This window comes from Perna viridis, chromosome 2 (genome assembly GCF_037379345.1).
Source record: "Perna viridis isolate PV_CMFRI_1.1 ecotype Kerala chromosome 2, ASM3737934v1, whole genome shotgun sequence".
NCBI classification, from domain to species: Eukaryota; Metazoa; Mollusca; class Bivalvia; order Mytilida; family Mytilidae; genus Perna; species Perna viridis.
In genome coordinates, this window is record NC_142446.1 from 55,219,885 (window position 1) to 55,242,112 (window position 22,228).

The 22,228-nt window shown below is 32.7% G+C and overlaps 1 protein-coding gene across 14 annotated transcripts in view; it reads right to left on the minus strand.

Moving 5' to 3' along the window:
• LOC148626108 (uncharacterized) overlaps positions 1 to 17,749 on the minus strand; it is a 68,511-nt gene extending 50,762 nt beyond the window's left edge. For 11 of the 14 annotated variants that reach the window (XM_088569750.1, XM_088569756.1, XM_088569755.1 and 8 more), the window contains exons 1-7: positions 17,608 to 17,749; positions 9,849 to 9,975; positions 7,597 to 7,679; positions 6,934 to 7,162; positions 4,643 to 4,972; positions 3,244 to 3,328; positions 1,326 to 1,444 (exon numbers count right to left, since the gene is read on the minus strand). In XM_088569750.1, the coding sequence (XP_088425876.1) occupies positions 1,326 to 1,444; positions 3,244 to 3,328; positions 4,643 to 4,972; positions 6,934 to 7,162; positions 7,597 to 7,656 (823 nt within the window). In that variant the 5' untranslated portion in view covers positions 7,657 to 7,679; positions 9,849 to 9,975; positions 17,608 to 17,749. Of the gene's footprint in view, positions 1 to 1,325; positions 1,445 to 3,243; positions 3,329 to 4,642; positions 4,973 to 6,933; positions 7,163 to 7,596; positions 7,680 to 9,848; positions 9,976 to 10,159; positions 10,223 to 17,473 lie in introns of those variants that run through there. The other 3 variants (XM_088569744.1, XM_088569743.1, XM_088569745.1) reach the window with 3 other exon arrangements.
• Positions 17,750 to 22,228: the final 4,479 nt, after the last annotated feature.

A 22,228-nucleotide genomic window follows, 5' to 3' on the forward strand; every position in this document is an offset into this window, starting at 1 on the left:
AAATTACTCACTAGCCTAGTTAGATTTGTATTGAAACTGGGATTGGTCTATTTCAGCTAGCTGTAATACCAAAAATGGACTATGTATAGATCTCATCATGCTGAACCCCTTTTCCCTATGTAAGAATTTGGCTAAACCTAACGGTTTTGGAGATGTAAGTGAAAAACTTCTGTCTGACCCCTATGTTCTAGTTTTAGTAATGGCAGCCATGTTTCACAACGGATCAAACATCCCTACATAAGTTCTATGCAGAATAGGACAAAAAAAATTGTTTGTTTCCCCAAACTCGACCCTACCAAGTCAGGTGTGGGTAGATAGGTAGGTAAAATATTTTATTTTTTTTGGAAATTGTTTTTTTTGGCATTTGTAAATAGGAATTACAAACCAGCATTATAAGCCAGTATTTTAAGTTCTAGGGTGTATCAATTTATCATTTTCCTGATGTCAGATTTACCAAATAAAACTTTATGTATATTTTGAAATCATTTATATTATTGGATTTCTCTTAGGTGGTATTTTGCCAATAATAATGCCGTCTCTGCACACTGGCAAAACAATACGATGTGTTTTAAGGGCCTCCTTGTCCTTCGTTTGTTGCCCCAACAGCTGCTCAGAAGGCAGAGAAAACTATACCCTTTAGTACTGAGTTATATAGCTTGCTTTACACAAATATTCAGAGAAAAAAAAACAGATAATGAAGTAAAACAAGGTTTATAATTAATCTATCCAAATTAAATTATCATTCAACTCAAGATACCATGTTTATTACAAAAACCAAGGATTGTTGAAAATCAAGCAAATGTAAATAAAAAAAAAAGCAGGAAAATAACAGCAATTTTGAAAATGGCTGCTCCAATCAAATTTTCAAAATCACCATTCAACTCAGGATAACATGTTTTCCTACATGTACCAAATTTAATTAAACCTAATGATTTCAGAGATATATGGGAAAAACTTATGTCTGACCCCTCTGTTCTATTTTTAGTAATGGCAGCAATGATGTGTGACGGACCAAAAATTTCCAAATTAGATTGATGCAGAATACCCTAAGAAACATTCATACCAAGTTTCTCATTGGTCTAGTAGTTTCAGAGGAGAATGGCCTGTATTTTCTTGGTCAGGGCCAAAAAGTTTCAATTAAATAGGAACCTTCCACTATTGCTTAGTAAAATCATATCAAAATGGTAAACCACAACTAAAGTATTGCATAGAAAAGAAGTGTCCCTAAATGATGACAACAATGACGACTGTACCATAACATTTAATGACCGCAAATTTTTTGTGGTCGAATTAAAACTGAGAAATCTTAAATTCTTAAAAATTACCATGCTCTCCACCATCAGTTATTTCTGGTCTCACCATAGGATCAGTTGATGTTGTTGTCAATGTTTTTCTTGTTGAAGTTATTATAACTGTTTTCTCTGATGATATATTCGTAGTGGCACTATTAACAAAGGAAACATATATGTAATAGTAAAAGTATTATTGCTTTTGATTTTCTATTTTGGCTAAGTTATTGTTCCAAGGGTAGCCAAATTTACATGAGGTGCAGCCAAAGTCTAATAAAGATAGTTGAGGACCATTTACTCGTATTATTAGTCAATAAACATGGTTCTAAATCAAACCTAATTTTATCTTGGTAAATAAAGTAAATCTTCCTATAGAACTTGAAAGTGATATCAACAAGATTTTTGAATCATTTGAATTAAACTTTACTATAGCAAGCAATCTGTTTAAATAAGACAATTTAATCAAGTCCAAGATGAATTCCATTCACCAATTTATTGTTTTTTATTTTTGGTTTTGTAAAAGAAACAAAAGGCTCCCAGGAGCCTGAATCGCTAACCTGATTAAAGTTTGTTTTTCAAGGGCAATAGATTTATCAAGGAGTTGTCCAACAATTTTGACTGGAGAAGACTTTGGTAGGACTTATCATAAAGATCATTTCAGTAATTGAAAGTTTCTTTCTATCTATAATAGTTTTCAAGATATTGGTTGAAAACTGTACAATAAAACAACATCAATTTCATCTTTAAAGGGAAATAACTCTTACAAGGAGTCGCCCGACAACTTTGATCCCTGATGACTTTTGAAGGCCTTATAATAAGGATCATTTCAGCAATTGAAAGAGTTTGGCTAAACCTAATGGTTTTGGAGATACATGCAAAAAACTACTGTCTGACTCCTAGTAACAGCGTCAATGTTCTTCAACTGATAAAAAATCCCCACATCAGTTCCATGCAGGATACCCAAAGAAACATTCATACAAAGTTTGGTTTTAATTGGTCAAGTAGTGTCAGAGAAGAAGATTTCTGAAAGAAATAACATTAAAAATTATAGCAAAAAAAAAACCTCGAAAAGGGCAATAACTTTATTTATTAATTAATTATTAATTACTTTACATGTTAAACAAGTAATTTTCAATGTTTCACTGTGACTTCCCAGGACAAATGACACCTTAAAGTTGCATACCATAAGTTGCATAAAATAAGGCTTTCAAAATCATTTCTCTAATGTTACGATGTCCGCAGAAATTCTTCACAAAATTTACTTGAATAAAAAATACTGAAAATCAACATTTTTACCTTTTCTGCTAACTGACAGCATGGAGGCAAATTACTGACACATGTAAACAATATTCATACACTTTTGTAGTAAATTACATATATGATTTTAAAGTACACATTCTCAGCTTTATTTTTACTACTTTTAATCAGAATACACACAAATAATGCACTTACAATGCATAGGTCTATGTTCAGTGTGTTTTTGGTACTACATAGGGGGTGGCCGTTTGACCTGGAAGTGGTTAGTGAGACCTTAACAGATTAATATGTATATTTGACCACAGATAGACCTCATCATGCTAAACACTTTTATCTATGCCAGAATTAGGCTAAACCTAGCCCGCTTGGAGATATATGCGAAAAACTTCTGTCTGACCCCTATGTTCTATTTTTAGTAATGGCAGCCATGTTTTTCAACAGATAAAAAGTTTGGTGTCAAATGGTCAAGTAGAGTCAGAGGAGAAGACTTCTGAAACATTAACGACGATGACAACGACGATGACAGACACCAAGTGATAGCAATAGCTCACCTAGCCTTAGGCCAGGTAAGATCAAAAGTAAATATTTTGAAAAAGATAATTATCAACCCATCAGTCCATAATTTTTCACAAATAGATTAGAATCCAATATTAATTTGACATATATGTAGCATTATAATAATTTTAACAAATCTTACACTGTTGTTGCTGGTAAAGGCACACATTTTACAGAGTCTTCTGGTCGATATTGTCCTTCTAGGCACTTATTAACGCATTCATACACTGAAAGAAATTTTAGGAACCATATCAGAATACAGCAAAACCATGTTTAAAACAATAAACTGTTTACAGAATTAGTGCAGCTCTTGTGCAACACTCATCAAAATGATACCGAGTTGACCTTTCTGATTTTAAACTGTGACAAATGGAAATTGGTAGGATAATTAATTGGATAAATTTAATAACTAAATTAAAATATGATCACCAGTGCTGAAGATCATCATATTTAACTAATTCCCCATACAAGTTAAATCTTGAAGGGTTCTGGCACAAGTAAATACATTTCGGATTTTCTTGATAACTAATTGATTATACAATTTATTTCATTAATCATTTCAATAATATATTGCTATTTTCAGCATAAAAATTTCAATTTTTTTGATTGGCAGATTGATATTCAGAGTGAAATTACAGAATTGATTCACATTTAACAGACAAAGAACACTCCATAAATCATTGCTATCTAAATAATAATTCAAGATAATATGTTTCACATTAATTTACAACAAAGTTTGACTCTTACAACTTGTTTTTAAGAAGCATTCCATCTGAGAATCATACAAAATGTGAATCATAGTCAGAAAGCCTACATTTTTTTTTTATTTTTGATATTTTATTTAAAATGGTGAAGTAAACAGAAATCAAAATGTGGCATTCATATAAACCCTGTTCATAGGAGATTTAAATTACAAAGATTTAAAAATTAAAGAAGCTAGGAGCTAAGTCTGTAAATGATACTGAAATACAATAGAAACTATTGAGTTTTCAACTATTTCATAAGAGCAGACAGATGGGAAAGAATAATTATACATTTCATCATATAGACCCATAAAACAACATAATAAAAATGATAAAAATATGTAGCCTTTTTGGGGTGAATCACATATTACAGAATTTGCATAATTCTAACAGAGATTTATTTAAAAAGCATGTATTAAAGCATAGTAACCCTTTCTACCTCATTTAACACAGATTTCTTGTAAAATATATAGAATCCAAGGAAATTAAGCACAGTCTGGTGTAGACTAACCTATACATCTTCTAATTGCAGTTACATAAACAACATCTGATGAAAAAACTTGTTTGTATGCCTTAAGAAGGTAGACCTATGGTAAGGGACACAACTCTTAAAAATCATTGGAATGTTTGTATTCAGCAATTAACATCAATCTTATGAAAGCATCTAGTTAACTTGGATTCATTTTATTATGCTTCAAATGAAAGCTTGAGAGGCTTTAGTGAAACTGAATGTGATACAAACATATCACTGATTTCATGAGTTGTGTCCCTTACCCTAGGTCTACCTCCGTAACTTACACATATTTAGTTCTTGATGTGGCTGACTGCAATTCGTGTCCATTTCACAGAAGTTGTCTTTTTGATAGAAACAACTGCCTCCTTCTGGTATACTCAAAACTGGACTATACTTATTTTTATAATTGCACATGCACTTTCTGTCCTCAACAATGCTTCCCTCTGAACACAAAAGCATGCCTTCCATGGAGCATTCAGATTTCTTGTATTTACATTTACCAGGCCCATTGTCTAAAAATCTGTTCGAGTCAAAGTTAGTTGGCATGTAGTAATCACTACTACATATTTGTTCTTGTATTTCATTTTTCAAAGTGTTGTATCTTGGGAAGTAACCTGCAAATAAATATTTCAGCAGAAATTAGACCCAGAATTTAATAAGAAGTACAGTCAAACCTGTGTTAGGTGACCTTCCAAGGGAGGGTAAAATCATGATCACATAAACCAAGTGGTCTTTATATACAGGTAAATTTTACACAGGATGACCTACATACAGATAATTTAAACACAGTCTTTTAAAACAGGTTAACGTTATTACTGAATACAGTTGGTTGCTCAGACAGGTTTGACTGTAGCTGTTCTATCATAACCAAGTTATTAGTGTCATTCAAATATGACATGCTTCAAAGGTTTTTAGAGCACAACCATGGTAAAATGGCAATTAACAAAAGTCCAATATCATAGACCTATGACAGTCTTATTTCCAAAGTAACACGTTACAGTAAAATTTGCTCCACAATGGTCACCATTTTGTGCAATACATAAGCTGTGTCTTCTTATAGCCAGCACTCCACAGTTTAGTTTAGTTTCGCACTTTTGGCTAGGGATGAAAAATGACATAAATGGAAACCGGTGGTTGCTATAGTGATTAAAAATGAAGAATCTATTGTTGATAAAACATTTTCTGAAAAAAGGGGACTTTTAAAAGTATTTTGCAATGTTTTATATATTTTCAATGTTGAAGGCGCTTTTTTTCAATGACAATTTGACTTCATTGTGAAAGTGAAAGTAAGTCAATTTTTTACCATGCTAAATTTAATAAGTGGATTACAAAGTGAAATAGCTCAAAATCTAACCGGCGATGCCCATATGAGGAAGGGGTTTTCGAAGGGAAAAGTTTGAACAGTTTCAGGGATTGAAATAAAAATTTTAGATATTTTGCGGGAAATTTGATATTTTAAAACCTGATTTTATGAACTTTTTTGCAAATTTTCGCATATTTTTGCATGGTTTCTATGGTAACCCTATATGCTGTGGGTAAATTTTTTCCAGAAAATTTTTACTGCATCCTGAAGGCCTTGGCTTGAGCTATTTCTAGATATATAGATTTACAGATGCTTGACAATTTTTTAAAGTGATAAATGTTACAAAGCATCAGATTACAAGACCAAAATTAGGCAATTCTACAATACTGTGGAGTGCTGGCATAAACATGAAGAAAGTAGTTATAAAATCAAAATAAATCATGGCAATTCCATTTTATCATTGTTTTGCAGATAATTATTGAATGGTTATTGCGTAAAATGGTGTACAAACTTTTGCATGAAATTTTCCCATACTCTTATAAAGTAGATTATGACTTAAACTAAGCCATCAGTATTTTCGAAAATCAACTTCCACTGACACCCTCATTGTTAAAAACATAGTCCATTCGGATGTTCTGAGTGTTTATTTCCGTAAAAAAATGTTTTTAGAAAAAAAAATATGCATTAATCACTTATTGTTTACTTATGCACAATGCTTAGGTGAAACCACAAAATATTCATATATAAAAATTCTTTACTTTTGTGATAAGAAAAATTGTAACAGAAGTTCATTCAGACAAAAACTTTTCTTACAAGAAGTGTATACAGAACACTATAATAACAATGCCCTTTAAGTGTCAGTCTCTGTAAGAATCAGGCAGTGGGTGAAATATGGTATGAAAAACCCCACCATTTTGAAAGTTAATTTGACTATTTACACCATCAAAATCAAGGAAAAAAGATTTTCCATATCATGTTGGCAAACTGAGTTATAATTTCATTCAAATGCATTGAACATTAACATTCAAAGGGCACATAACTCTGCCAACCTCTTTTTTCTAACATTCTATTGAAAAATTTTTGAGCAAATCCAGTGATGCAAAGATCATATAATAGTCTTTCCAAACAGAGAAAGTATCCTTGAGTGAAATTACATTGTCAGATTGGTGGGGTTTTGACATGCATTTAACTGATTTTTCTCTCCGTTTTGTGGGATTCTTAAAACAACTTACACATAAAAAACTTTCCATTCATATGAAAAGTCTTATTTACCTCTTGTAATTATACTTTTACTCATACAACACTCAATGATACCGGTATTTGGATTATCAGGATTGTGTTCCTCAGTGGCCAGACAATGATACTCGGTCTTGTCTGTACAAAATTCATCAGCATGGATGCTCCATTCCAAGGTAGATTTTGGACAACTTGGCACTCGCACAGGAGGTAACCGACATCGATGAGATGAGGTGATTTCCCATTGAATTACTACTAATAATACCTGCAAATTGAAAAGAGTCTAATGTTTGGGATGCTTTGATGATTTTTGTTGTTGACTTTCTTGCACTTAAGGTGGACTTGATTTTTGCAGACCAACTCACTGAAGAAGATAACATGCCATCATTCCCCTGACTTCCTTTGCTTAACCCCATTCAATGGATAAAGTATCTTGTGTTTTAAAAGTACTCATTAACGTGTAATGTGTTATTTATAAATAGAACAAACATGTAGCAGAAGAAGTAACATATATTAGTACATGATTCAGTAGACTTCCAAATTATGAATCTGTCATCAAGTAATTTCCTTTCGATATACAATAGTTAACAACAAGGTGAGCTCAAAAGTGTAGATGGATGAATAGACAATTTTACAGACACAATACATACATACCCTCAACTTTTAGTTGGTGGTATCAAAAAATTTACTAATACTTACAATAAATATTAAATGTATATTCTCATTCTTGCAGTATCTTCTCCTTAACATCATGGTCATCACTATAAATCATCTTTTATAATCTGTAAAGAAAATTTCAAAAACGTAACTCAATGACTTCAAAAAACTAATTATTACCATATTTAAAAGAACAAACAGTTGTGTATCAATACATGTAATTGCTTCTCATTGTGTGGTGGATAAAGTCTTATCTAAATTGCTAAAATATAAAAATGTAGAAGAACAATAAAATGATGATTAACCTTTGTAAGCATGCTCATAATATACAAAATGCACACATTTGCACTATTTAGAAAAGCTCAATCTCAATGACCAAATAAAATGGTCCCCTTGACTAATTTCCATGAAAATCTTTCAAAGCCAAGATTTTAAAACTACTAACCATTCACTAAAGTTAGAAGGAAATCCATTAAAAATGGAGGTGCAATCCAAGCAACCAGCCTAAATCATTATCTTTTTACTGTCCCCTCAAGAAATTGGTCCTATTTGACCAGTTCTGTGACAATCAATTCCATTCTAGATTTTATAGCTACTAATCATTCACCAAAGTTAGACAGATTTTTTTTTTCAAAAATGGGGTCACTATACAGGTGACAACAACTAATGACAGACACACAGATGGATGGACAGACAGGTGTGTATGGGATATAAAAATAAAAGGTAGCCTCCTTTTATATTGACTTACATTCTACCATAAAAAATACAAATCACTCAAAGGATATATCAAAAGGTCTTGGTATGACAGGTACATTTTGTACACAAACAGAGATACTGATATGGGTAAATGTACATACAAATCAGCACAAAATGCATGATTTGATATCTTCAGTAAGTCAAAACATAATATCAGAATGACATCCCTATCTATTCCTTACTGGAATTTACTCACTTGCAATGTGAAGAGTCTGATAAAAATTTAACATGACGAACATTTTTTTTAAGTCCCTTTAAGAAAGTAGACCTAAGGTAAGGGACATAACTCTTGAAATCAGTGATATGTTTGAATATCGTATTCAATTTCACTGTGGCCTATCAAGCTTTCATTTGAAACAGAATAAAAACAGTCCAAGTTACTTTGATGGTTATATGAGATTGATGTAAAATGCCATATACAAATATTCCAATGATTTGTAAGAGTTGTATTCCTTATCCTAGGTCTACCTCCTTAAATTAGTCTAAAATTTATTTTGAACCTATGTAAACCAAACACCTGTCTAAACCCAACAAACAATCAAAAAACAAGACCAATACATGTCTGGACCTGTGTCACCATCATATATATTTCAGCATATAAGTGTCTTCAATATGTATAAAATTACTAAGCAAGTAAAAAAACTACATGAACAATGTGGGTTACAAATTTCCTTATTTAATGTCCTAATGATAGCATATACAGCTGAAAAATGTTCAACATGCTAAAATAACAGAAAAAAATCAAACTTCTCCATAACTGGAGGTGCAAATCTTCAATATGTATACAATAACTGTGCAAAGTTTGAATGATACAGCTTTAATACTTTTTGAGTTACAGATTAAACATAATAGGTACCATTAACAACATAAAGTGACAAAAAAATGGCAAAATTCAACTTGCTGAAAATTGATTTAATTTTTCCATAATAGGAGAATAATATTGCATTAAGTACCGGTCCACATAAAGTTAGCCACTGCCAATGGTAAAGTGATTCATGGTGTAGAAAAACCCACCAAACAAACAATGCTTTTTCAGTCTACATATGCTATACTTTCAGATGACGATAATAATTTTTGCATTCAGACCTGCATTTTTTAGAAAATTATACATTTATCTCCCACTAAAATCAACCAAATCAAACCAAGTCAAGAAAGATAACTCTTGCAAAGTTCCAATTTCATGTACAATCTATATATATTTTTTTATCTCAAAAGTGCAACAACCAAATGAAGAACTAAGACTGATTATGTGTCAGTAGCTGTTTCAGAACAAGAAATTAAAAGCAAATTTGATGGGTTTTTGACATGCATGAATCACCTTCTGTCTGATTTTTATAAAGACTACTACTAAATACTTTTGAGTTACACAAAGTAGGTATTCCTAAGCCTGAACAGTTAAAAAGATTCATTTGAGATGGGTTTCACAATTTCAGTAATGAAGTCTTTACTTCTTGACCATTACAATTCCTTTTATTTTTGTTCATGAATATGAAAATTTGCCTTCTTGTTTTTTGTTTATAAACATAAATAAGACATACCTCCTTTGTAACATGAATATTCAGTTTGTCATAACATTAAACTGTAAACTACTTCTTATAACCAATGACAAAGTTTAATATTATAACTTCCAATGAGATCAGTTGAAAGGCAGTTTTGGGTTTTCCACTGAAAAATATAACATGTAAATAATTCTAATACAACTTTAATATATCATTTGTAAACAAATAATTCACACACAAGAGTGATAGTTGTGAACAACCATCATTATTTAAGAACTATGGGACTCAGGCACAAGCACACTGATTATTTAGAAGAAGGTTCAAATTACCAATTAAAAGAAGTGACTAACCAGAAACAAATTTATTCTTTAACTCCAGTGTCATTATTTATGATTACATCAGCAATAAGAATATATGTCATATGTATATATATCTATAAATAAAATACAGGTTTTCTTGTAATCTATCTATAGGTAAATTTTGATTTATGAAAAGTTAAATGTAAACCTATCTGGTAACAACACAGTTTGTAATACATGTATTATATATGAATCCCCTTTTCTAATTTAATCTGATAAGTGTTTTCTTATCATACAAGTATGAATATGCAGCATTCCTCTATTTCATCAATATACCAGTAACCCGGTAGGTATTATCTACAGGTGTATATGTATGTCCTGATAATACAATCTTTACATATATGATTATTCAATTGGTCATTGCACTTGTATCAAGGTAATTATAACAATAAGAAAGGTAGTTATTTTAAGTACATAACACCTGGCATAATTATTATAAACCAACAAAATTATTGCTGAGTCACAAATAAAGAACCATGCTAACAAAAAATGGGCCTGGTAAAAAAGACATTAGTGTTCAATTTAAATAGATCGAGATATAGTATGATAGATGAACAGATTACATGGCTTACCTAAGATACAAATATATCCTTATCAAAATAATGAAGACTGTAAGGGGAAAAACTTAAATCTACAATGTAGTTAAATTAAAGTTTACTTGCAGCCCTAAGCAATATAGTAATTATTCAAATAACGCTATGAGCTGGATTTGTCTGATCCACAGAACAGAAAATGTGGCAAGAATTTCTTCTCTTTTTTGCATTATTTTTTAGGGGTTGGAACTACTCTAATTTCATCTTTTTCTTCTTTTTCCATTTTGAAAAAAATGTTAAATATCTATTTAAGAAATGCACTTAATTTTGATATTTATATTTCCTTATGTGGAGTTTTATAAAAACAAATGCATGTACATGTATATACAATGTACAAAGAGCATTCAATAGTAACATCAAATTAGAAGTTTCATATTACTTTCTTTACAAAAAGATGAATTTTCACAAAAGTTGGTAAGAACGTTACCAGATTTTTTGTGCATTTTACAGTGTTTTTTTCCCCCAATTCCTCATGTTTTAATAAAAATGCTTCACAGGGCACAGCTTGACATGACCTAAGAGGTCGAAACTTGAACAGTTGGGGCAAGTATGGACACACCATTCAAATTTGATATAGTTTTGAAATTAATACATTTGACACAGGATAAGAATTTGACCAAAATCAAAGTTGCCCCCTTTTTGCCCTTAATTCTTAAATGGTTTCTGATTGATTGATTGAATGTTGGGGTTTAACGTCCGAGCAGCAATATTTCAGCTATATTCAGACGATGAACATAAAATGGATGATAAAATGAACATGAAATAATGATGAAATGAAAAATGGGATGGGACACAAGGACAGTAGGGTCGACAAATTTTGATTGCCACTAGAAAAAGGGAGGGACGGGTAAGGTGGGGCAATTTAGCCTCCTGCGGCGGAGCGCAGTGGTTCCTACTCCTATCGAATACCACAGCAGGGTTCTTTAATGTGCGAGGAACGTGGCATCTTTCCCAACATGATGCACCACCATGGTTTGCGGTCAGGTTTTCCGTATTATAGCCTGACAACCCCAGCATGTAACACGCCAGGGGTACTCCATTCCACCACCTGGGGCACACATCCCAGTTGCTCTGTGGGCAGAGCGCCTAGCCCCCGGCTAGGTTTCTGAGCACTATTTAGTCGCCTTTTACGACAAGCTTAGCACTACTGCAGGCCTATTCTTTTGACACCTGGACCTGCACGGGGTTAAATGGTTTCTGTCACAGCCCCAAAATTCTTAAGTGGCCCCTAGGTAAAACTGAACTCAAATATTCAGGGCATATAAAGTTTGATAATTTATTCAGTAACAATGGCAAATTTAAAGCATCAGTACTGAAATTGATCAGAAGCGCTCAGTCTGTCACTAGATAAATAGAGATTATTACTTACAACTATTGTATTACATAAACTGCATTAGATTTTTAATTAAGCTAGAAAACAACAGTGTCCAGCAGATAATTAACACAATCTATGCAAAGGTATTAAACAGGAGATAAACATTATTGAAGCTGCAGGTATGGATCAAGATTAAGTTAAACTCTAAGCACAGTCAACCTACATGTACATATATATTTCTTACCAGAGCAAAATCAAAAGCAGGAAGAAGAGAGAAGAGGGAGAGTACTCTTAAAGCATGATAAACAACATTTTTAACCTGCCCTTGAATTGTAAACAGATAAAACACAACACATGAAAATCGACCAAGAAAGTAATTTGTTTTAACTACCTTGAACCATACCATACAAAGGATGCAACTCAAGACACACTTTAACTGTGAAAAAAAATGCCTCTCCAGTACATGCATGCAAAAAAATACATCTTTAATTCTAACATTACTTGCTTCGAAGCTCTTTAGACCACAGCCTGGTAAAAAAGGTATCAACACATGACCAACATTTTGTGCAACACATATGCTGCATTTATTCAAAAATATGAAAAAAACTAGTCATATCAGAATAAAAAAAAATCATGGAATCTCCATTTTATCATTGTTTTATCATCATGAACTGGCCATTTATGTCGTTATTTAACCCTTCGCTATCGCTCTGGGTAAAACAATGCGACAAAAATGACCAGCCTGAGGTAAAACAGTGATCAAATTAAATAACACCAAAAAAAAAATCTAGCGAAGAGGCTACAATGATCAACAAAAGAAATTGCAAAAACTAACGGAAATGTCAAGGAGTTTATTAATGTTGAAGGATGCAATGACAGCAACACCAGTATTCTAGTTTTACACTCATCTAGTCTATAACAGAAGCAGTAGCCCCAGTGTGTTCTGATCACCCTGGAACTGACACTAATATAATCATAAGAATGAATCAAACATGAAAACTGTGCCTGAAAATTGAAACTAAAGGACAAGTACTGCGTTCCACATATGGATTATGTAAACAGCAAGACAAGTACTATACAATATTACTGAAGAAGTCTACGTCTGGTCAAGACCATGAACCAGTTTATAGTTTTCATCAAAAATACATTTCATGATATATGATCAGTTAAGTTTTGGTTTTTCCCACCTGATAATTTTGAATAAGCTTTGTCAATGTTTTTTTTTTTTCAAATACTTTCCACTTTTAAAGCAGTCAGTGAAAAGTTGGATTTTGTAAAAAAGGTAGAAGTGACAAATGTTAACTTTTAAGCATCTTCTTAGATAAGTAACCCAGACCTGGTGATTTGTCATTTTTTAATGTTGAAATAGATTCACAGATTTTGTGAGCACTGGTTGATTGATCAAGCTCATTTGTCCTTTTGTCATTCAAGACTGTCAAGGTCATTTATATCCTTTGTTTCAATTTGTCTTAACTTGGCTCAAGTTTTCAAAAATAAGACCCAAGCAGAACACTTTAGGTCTGCCAGTTTTCTACTATTTCCCTGAAAATAAGTACCCAAGGATATGTTCATAGGCCAATAATTGTGATATTAAGTACATGTACCCATGAAAAATAAAACCAAAAATATTAGTTTATCGGTTCATTTATATTTCTTACATCTCAAATTAAAGATGAGCAACATACATAATGTACATGTAATATAAAATGATATTTCACCTCAGTATAATGATATCTTGAGTATTAAGCTATATTTGACCACAATCAATCAATTTTGTGATTAGTTTTGTAATGCAGGTCAAACCACTTCTGTTGGAATAGAAATGTCATTGTTTCCTCTTTTGACAAGCTGTTTGCTGCCAAATTGTAGAGTTTTGCTGTGGTTTCTTCAATAGAAAAATCCTTATCATCCATACATTTTGCATGAAAATCCACAAATCAATATTTACCTCATTAGAGCTCAGTGCAAGTTGCAGGCAGAATCATATGACCCTGCCAAAAATTCGGTGCCATAGGATATAATTTGAGGCTTTCATTCTTTTTTTTCAGTTTTGCCAGACTTATACTAGCTGCCATTGACCATTCTCTCTTACAGTGTGAATTTAATAGAGAATGGAAAATTCTGAACTAAAATGAGTATACTGTAAGAAGCTCTGAAATATGCCTATCCTATCTGTCCAAAATTGTGTGGGACTTTTATACAGACTTCCATGGATTTATGTACTGTCACTGTACCTTGAAGGCTTTTTATGGAATTTGAATATAACCATTGCAAGGATTTGTTTTTTTCTTCTACTACTACTTCTACCCATTAAACCCTATGGCATGTGGGGCAGCAACAAATTTCCACCATTTCTGTTTATCATTGGCAAATTTCTGTAGGGTCCCAAGTTTGGGCCTTTTTCAACATTTCTGTTCAAGTGTTCAAAATACTGGTAATGCTTGTTTTAGTCATGCTGTCCTGATCTTAATGAAGAACATAACCTATACATTTCCATTTTTTTCTCTCTGTATACAATGTAGTTGTTAGCATATCTTGTTCTTTGTTCATGATCAGAAGATTTTTAAGATCCTTCTCAGTGTTCTCCCCTGGACTTTTGGATAGCGCTGAATTCAACACGTGTGAGATGACACTAATAGGTCCCTTGTCTTAAAGTGCCAATTCATATTTTATGTACTATTTAAAAATTTATCTCTGTATTCAAAATGTACATTGCTGTTTATGAATATATATATGAATTATCCATAGGTAAATATTTTACCATTGCACTTCAATTGCAGTAATTATAACATTAATACATTGTGTTTCACACAAATATTATAATTCTTCATAAACATTTCCCCTTATTCATACACATCCAGAGTTCTTCACTGATGTTTTACCTGCAAATTTTTTATGACAGCAGACCCACAATTTTCTTTTTTGTTTTGGGACCTCTTATGAATGATTAATCTCAAATAAACTCTTCTTCTTGTCTTTCTGACTTTCAATATATTTAAAGATACAGAAATATCTAACAGGTACATGTACTAGACATTCTGGTCTTAAAATTCATGTTGCCAAAATTTCAGTTAGTCAGTAGTGTGGAGCTAACAGTAACATATGTGCCAGGAAAAAAGCATAAATCTTATTCTTGTCAATTAAGGTTGACTCACTAGTTGTTTTGTTTTGTTTGTTTTTTAATTATTATTATGTTAAAACTTATTTTCCTGCCAAAAAATATGTGCAGATGATACACAACAAGACAATTTAAACAAAGGACAGCCATTTCCTTTTTTTTTTCAAAGTGTAAAGTGGAAGCATGTATGATTGAATAGATATTGTTTGGGAATTAAATACATTCTTTCAAAAGGTAAATCAGTTTCTAAATGCTGAAAAAATCTTGTGGTTGTGCAACAGTCTTTTGCCCTTGAATTCATAAATAGCCACATGCTTTTGGTCAGGGTTGAGTTACCTTTGACCCTAGTCGGTTTTGATTTGTTCAATTTGGTCTATAATGTAACAATTATGATTGGATTTAGACACCTATGTTGTCATGGGGTGACCATAGGTGTTTACTGCTATTTTTTGAGCTAATTACCTTGTTGGATGCAATAAATGACCTTGGGGCACACGTTTCCTGTCACTATTGATTTTTTAATCATCATATTAAATTTCATACAACAGCGGTGGTAGCAAAATAGCAGTGTACTGAGGTCAATAGTGCAGCGCTCAAACTAGATAGCACAGTAAAGCGCAGTGCTTTACGGGCCTAGGGAGAACACTGCTTCTTAGACATTTCGTGTGGAAAGTTAAGAGCATTTGTTGATCAAGCTTGAAGTCATACACAAACATTCTGAGCCAGAGAGTACTGTTCAGATAATACAGCCATTATACTGTTTAAGCTTTATTCTTACTGTATACTGACAAGATCAGTGGACCAGATTTTCAGACTGAGTTCTGGTTGAAAAAGGCAGTTCTACATGAACATGTAGCTTTGGCTAATCTTTGAGCAATGTCTGTTTTAACAGTGCTTCCTAAGTATGTAAATATAGCTGACTTCTTGATATTTTTTTCTATTTAGTTTTTATGCTGTTTAGAACCATAATTTCTATCTTTCTAGTACTGTCTTATTGTTAATCATATTTGTATAATGTTGTTGTCAGTTGGTTTTATCGTAAAATTGTTGATTTGTAAGTGAAAGTGAAGATCTTGAAAAGATGCTGATTCCTTGTAGTATTCATTTTGTATGGCACATAACCCAATCTATCACCATTATACAAATGTAGCTTTTCTCAGATGGGAAATGTATTCATCATTTTCCTAAAATAGACAGTTCTGTCAACGCCATGTGTCAACAATCTATGATGTGCATTTGTTTACATCATAGGTTATATGTAAAATATTCTCAACTACCATGGAGAATTCATATGGTTCCAGAAATGTACAAAAAGGCTGGATATTGCTGGATCTGCTGAGGTTAAAATGACATTTTAAGTATAGCAAACCTCACTGTGCTCGCTTTTATTGACAATGTCTATTCCATATTGATACAATGCATTACACACAGCCTAAACAGGGTACACCCAAAACTGTGTAACCCATACCCGTGCCCATACCAACTTCCCCAGTATCGAAATCACAGCATCACAATATCACCATTTTTTCCATTATTCTGAGGAATTTAATACTGTCACTTGAGACCAAAAGTTCCTTTCATGCAGAAAATAAATTGCCAAAGGAAGTATGATAAGGTTGAATGAGACAGATTTAACAGCACAAGCTACAACATAAAATTAACTAACAACAATGGTAAATCTTTCTGTCTGTATTGTCTAACTCAATTATACCCAGGTAAAGTTTTCTCTTCCCTAAGCTTGACCGTAGGTCCACAGCTCTAGAGAAATTAAAATCACTGGTACATATAAGTGTGGTCATTTTGATGATACGATTAAACAAGTTCTTCATAATTCAACCACAAGAACTAAGTCAAACATCATTTTCGTCCGAATCTGTGTCATTAAACCATCTTTTAAAGTCGATCTATCACCCTTTCAAAAAAGTTAAGCAAATTGGATTGCTTTTCTGTGACAGATAAATGCAGAGATTGTTAAGACATTGTTGTATAAATTTAAGATCCTCTTCCTCCCTCTCTGATCACATCGATCTTTGTCAGATTGAATTCAACTCTTGATACTTTGGATATTTTAATAAATGAAAGTGCTCAAATTTTAATGATTTAGAAAAACAGCAGAAATCATTCAGCTTATCTGAATCTTATTGATTTTACCGATGGTGATAATAGCGAATTTGACAGATCTGAGATTTGTTAACACACCCATTTCACTCCCTGACACATAAATGCTCCATAAATTACCAATCAAAACATTGTATTGCTGCTAGAATTAACATACCCACCAATCATACGGATTTAGATACATGTAGGTATAGGTGATCAATAAGCAGTGTGGGAAACCACTGCTCGCTAGCTCCCGAAACACCAGTAGATGTGTAATTTGGCGAAACATGTCACACGTAAATGAACTACATACCATTAAAATATCTTAGACACAGTATATCATAACTTTTAAACTACGCGTTGCGAATGACAAACAAGTTGACCTCCTACTTTCACTTCTGTCTTGGTTTTTCTCTTCTCAGCAGGGGATATCATAGGGAAAGGGGAAGGAAACAGAGAAATAACACACCGCAAAAAAAATGGCGATTATTTCCTCTCGGAAAAGCTTTGGGTTCTTTAAAAATGCCCGATAAATATATAAATTAACGCTGAGTTCTCGCTAACGAGATGTTCATTTCATTGGATGTAAATTTAGCCGAAACATAACGAATATTGTAATTAGCCAAATGCATAACAGCTTTGTTTTTTTTTTTAAGTTAAACCTCTAGATTCGGCATCCTTTATATAATAATTTACAAATAATATTCAAACCGTAGACATTTATTTGAAAATTTAAACAAAGCAAGTACATGTATCCAGGGGGTCATTTTTTTTCTGTAAGTGGAAAAGGGGGTTCAGTTTTTTTTTTAACTTCAAAGAAGGGGGGGTCATGTTTTTGCACATGGATTTCAAGGGGGATCCAAATTTTTAGTTAAACAGAGCATTACACCAGTCAAATTAAAACATATTTTACTACCATTAAACATTTTATTTCATTGTCACATGCATGATCTCTGGTAAAATCAAGTTCACACATCAACATAACCATCAGGACCTAAAACAATTACAGTTATTAAATCAAGTTCGTCCGACTTATCTGCTGACGATTCAATTTCCTTACCAATATCTTGAATCTCAAGAGCTGTGTCTGATTCTGCTTGATTTTGATAAGACTTTTCCCAAGTATCAAGTTTTGGAATTGAAGACTTGATTTTTTTATTGTAAGAATTCTTTAACATCTCAACTGCTTTTGCTTCAAATAGTAGTGAAGGGAACTACGGTTATAACGGTAATAAGAAGAATGTTATTCAGGGACAAAGGCCATACATTGAAAACAGACGTACAAAGAACATGAAATTTGTTAAAATCAAATATACAAATTAGCAAAAGCAAATGAGCAACTATGACTCCACTATAAACTTGGAGCATGGACCAGGTGCGCCAGTAGGGTAAGCGTCCTCTGCTTTTCTAGATACACCCGCCGAGTTGCTCATAATAAGTCAAGTCCGGGGTAGACGAAAGAGGAAAGGAAAACCATGACACGTTGAACAACTCAGTTTTCATGGCGCAGATGGATACACCATAGCGATCCACGATTTCATGATGACGACCATAACATAAAACTTCTATAGGGATGACTTCAATCTTGTAGCAACACAACCCTGTTCCAGAAGTTTATTTGTTAGAATTCTAGCGCGATACAAAAACTCTGCGTAGTTTCGGCAAGCTCTGGTATAATGTAGGAGTTGTTACACGTATATGAAAATTCCATACGTATGTTTAATAGAGGGGATATCACATTTAAAAAAAATGTTTTTAAGGGGGATAAGAAAATATCATGGGGGGGGGGGTCAAGAAAATTTTATATGATTTCAAAATGACCAGTCCCCCCTCCCAGGTAAATAATGATAAATTTCTATATCCATTTGAATCGTAAGGGGGAAAAGGGGCTTTTTATGTAATATTCAAACCAGAACCTTCTTTTTCGCCTATTGCATCTTTGTATTTATATAAAATCATATATCATTGTCCTGCCATTTCAAATGTGATCCTAGCCCCGACCCCACTCATGAAAATCAACATGGTTACACGGAGGGGTATTCTGGTGGGGGAGTTCGCCCCCTAAAATTTGCAGTGCATGGGTTGTCAAGGGTAGATTTAGGCGGTTTCAAGTTGAGACTTAAAATTTCTCGCTAATTTTACCACAAAAGATATCTACATTGCACCCACTCTATACTGTTTCAAAAATTTAACCTCAAAATTTGTGTCACCTCGCTCCGCTCGGCAGAATTTTTGCTGTGCGCCCCTATTTAAAATCCTGGATCCGTCCCTGTTACTCCTACAACGTAAGAGGTTGGAATTCCGTTCCTCTATACCCCAGGATGGCACCAAGTCAGAAAATAGCTTGCCAGACAACCTTTAGCATTGCTGGAGTACAACATGGTTTGCTACATAAGCACTGTATTGTTTTTTTTATATATTTCTTTATTGCTTTTATGGAGAATATTAAAATAGTTTCCAGACAGGCAACTTGTTTCATGCTAGACGGTTAAAGCAAAATATGATGAAAGCCATTTACAGGTTAGTGAACATGGACGGCTCCAGACACTTTGAACAGGAGGGGTGCAAGCCAAAGTGATGGTGATGCTAACACATTATTTTCCATGTTTTGTCAATTTTACACATGAAAATGACTAATTTTCTGGTAAAAAGGAGGTGTGCCAACCCCCTCTGATCAATGAACAGGTATTACCAGCACAGTTGGCTAATAATTATCATTTGATAAGATGTCCAATTAAACAGGTGCATCATGAGCTTATGGTATGATTATCATCACCTCAACATCTCTCTTAACTTGTGAACAAAAAAAAATCACAATTTACCAGTCTTGTAGATTTTATACAAGGAAACCATGAATTCAGATCAATTCAATGTAAATTATAGGTGCAAGTACATGGCATGATTATTAGCTCAAAATTCAACAATAAATCCTTCTTTTTCAAAATGTTTAATGTCTGTGAATGTTTTTATTTTATTCTATTTACCCATGGAACTTGTTTTTTTTTCATTGATTGGTTGTGGTTTCAATGCATATTGCAATTATTTCTTGCATTTCAGGACAAGAATGTTTTACTGTATGAAATGATCCTGCTTTATACTACTCTACTATCATGACATTTTGAGGCGGTTTCATAGTGCTACCTCACAGAATCAACAGTTGCTTAGCCAAATAGTTGTTATACAAAATTACTTGTTCGAGAAGTAGTGAAAGATTTAGCACTCACTAGTCATAAGTAGAAAACTTAAATACATGTACCATTTATGTTTGCCAATGAGATAGTCATTCAAAAAACAAAGCAAGTAACGATTAAGCTTCCACAAGTGAAATAACCACATGGATATCAATAATGGGCAAACCACATACCATTAAGCAATCTATAAAAAGGCCCAAAAACAAATAAAGTAAAACTATTTACAAAAGACCATAATCAACCTAATCTACAGAAAACAAAGAAGTAATTTTTTAGCTCAGTTGATAGAATGACAGCTTGCAGTGCAAGGGATTCTAGGTTGTATTCCAGGAGGGTACTGTCAAGAAGTATACATGGCTGTTATTGTATACATGTATGAAAGTGACTTTTACTTTTGAAGCACAACACATTTAATTCTTGTACATTTGCATAAGAAATATGATTTTGAAAATATTTATTTTCAAACATCAGCTTCATATCAGCTTTCATTACAGTGCAAGCAGAGATTTGAACAGCATTGAAGATCATCTAAATTATACATGTATGAATTCTTTTCAGTCATATATATGCCATGGATGACCTGGAAGTATAAAAATCAGTAATATATATATACATAATACTCATATTCATAGTTATTGTGATTCATGAATCCTGTATTGAAGTAGACCTATATTTAAGTAAACCCTACATTATATGGCTCATTGGATGTTTTTTTCTTCAAACAAAACATCCCATTATGCTAAAATATTATGTCTATGTTACAACCTTCATTTAAGTGTCATGGGAACTGTAGTGCTACACTTTAAGCAATAAACACATATGGGATCTATCTACATTACATATGTAGAAATAATACAAATACATTTCTAAAATAAATTGACTAATGGGAGTTTCTAGTGAACAATCAAAAGACTTTGAAAGTGGGGGTCCAAGCTATTAATTTCCTCATTTTTGCAAAAATTTTCCACATTACTTCCAACATTTCCCAACAAAAGAGGTGGTTCCTACCTTTGGAACACCCCAAATCAATATTAATTTTTTTTTCAAAAAAAAAGGCATAAAAATATTGTATACAGAACCTCAAAAACCTACACAATCTATTATCATACTTCATTTGAACAGAGCTTCCTGTTATGTATGACTTGTCTGGTAACTTGTATCATTGGTAGGAGAACATGACGGCTGCATCCAAAATTTTCTGGAAAATATCAAAACATATTTCCTTTTAATATGGAAAGAGATACTGAAAATCAACATGGATAGACTTTTATCATACTGTGATGACTATGGTATAATTGTACATGTTCATGACAACATTATACTGTGCAAAAGAAATCTGACGACTGATAAAACTAGTACCTTATCCTTAGTTACTGATATACAATGTAAGTCAACAGCTTGCATTTATGGATCTATTAAAAAAGTAAAAAAAAAAAAATAGCACAATAAACTTCTTAAAAAATTGAAAATTGTGTAATATACAAGGTCATACAAATGTATATGTTAATGTTTAGATTAATTTCCAAACCATATAATTCATGTAGTTTACTTCAAGTTATGTATGAAATGTTCTCATATGACTTACATGTACAATACATTGGAACATTAAATATTGCTTTTGATTGCTCTTGGTCAACTGTTCAGCAATACTTGTTTCACTGGAGTTTCCTTGACCTTGTACATGAATTTATTTTTGTTCTCAAAAATGAAATATGGGGTACTGTATACACAAATAACAGATTC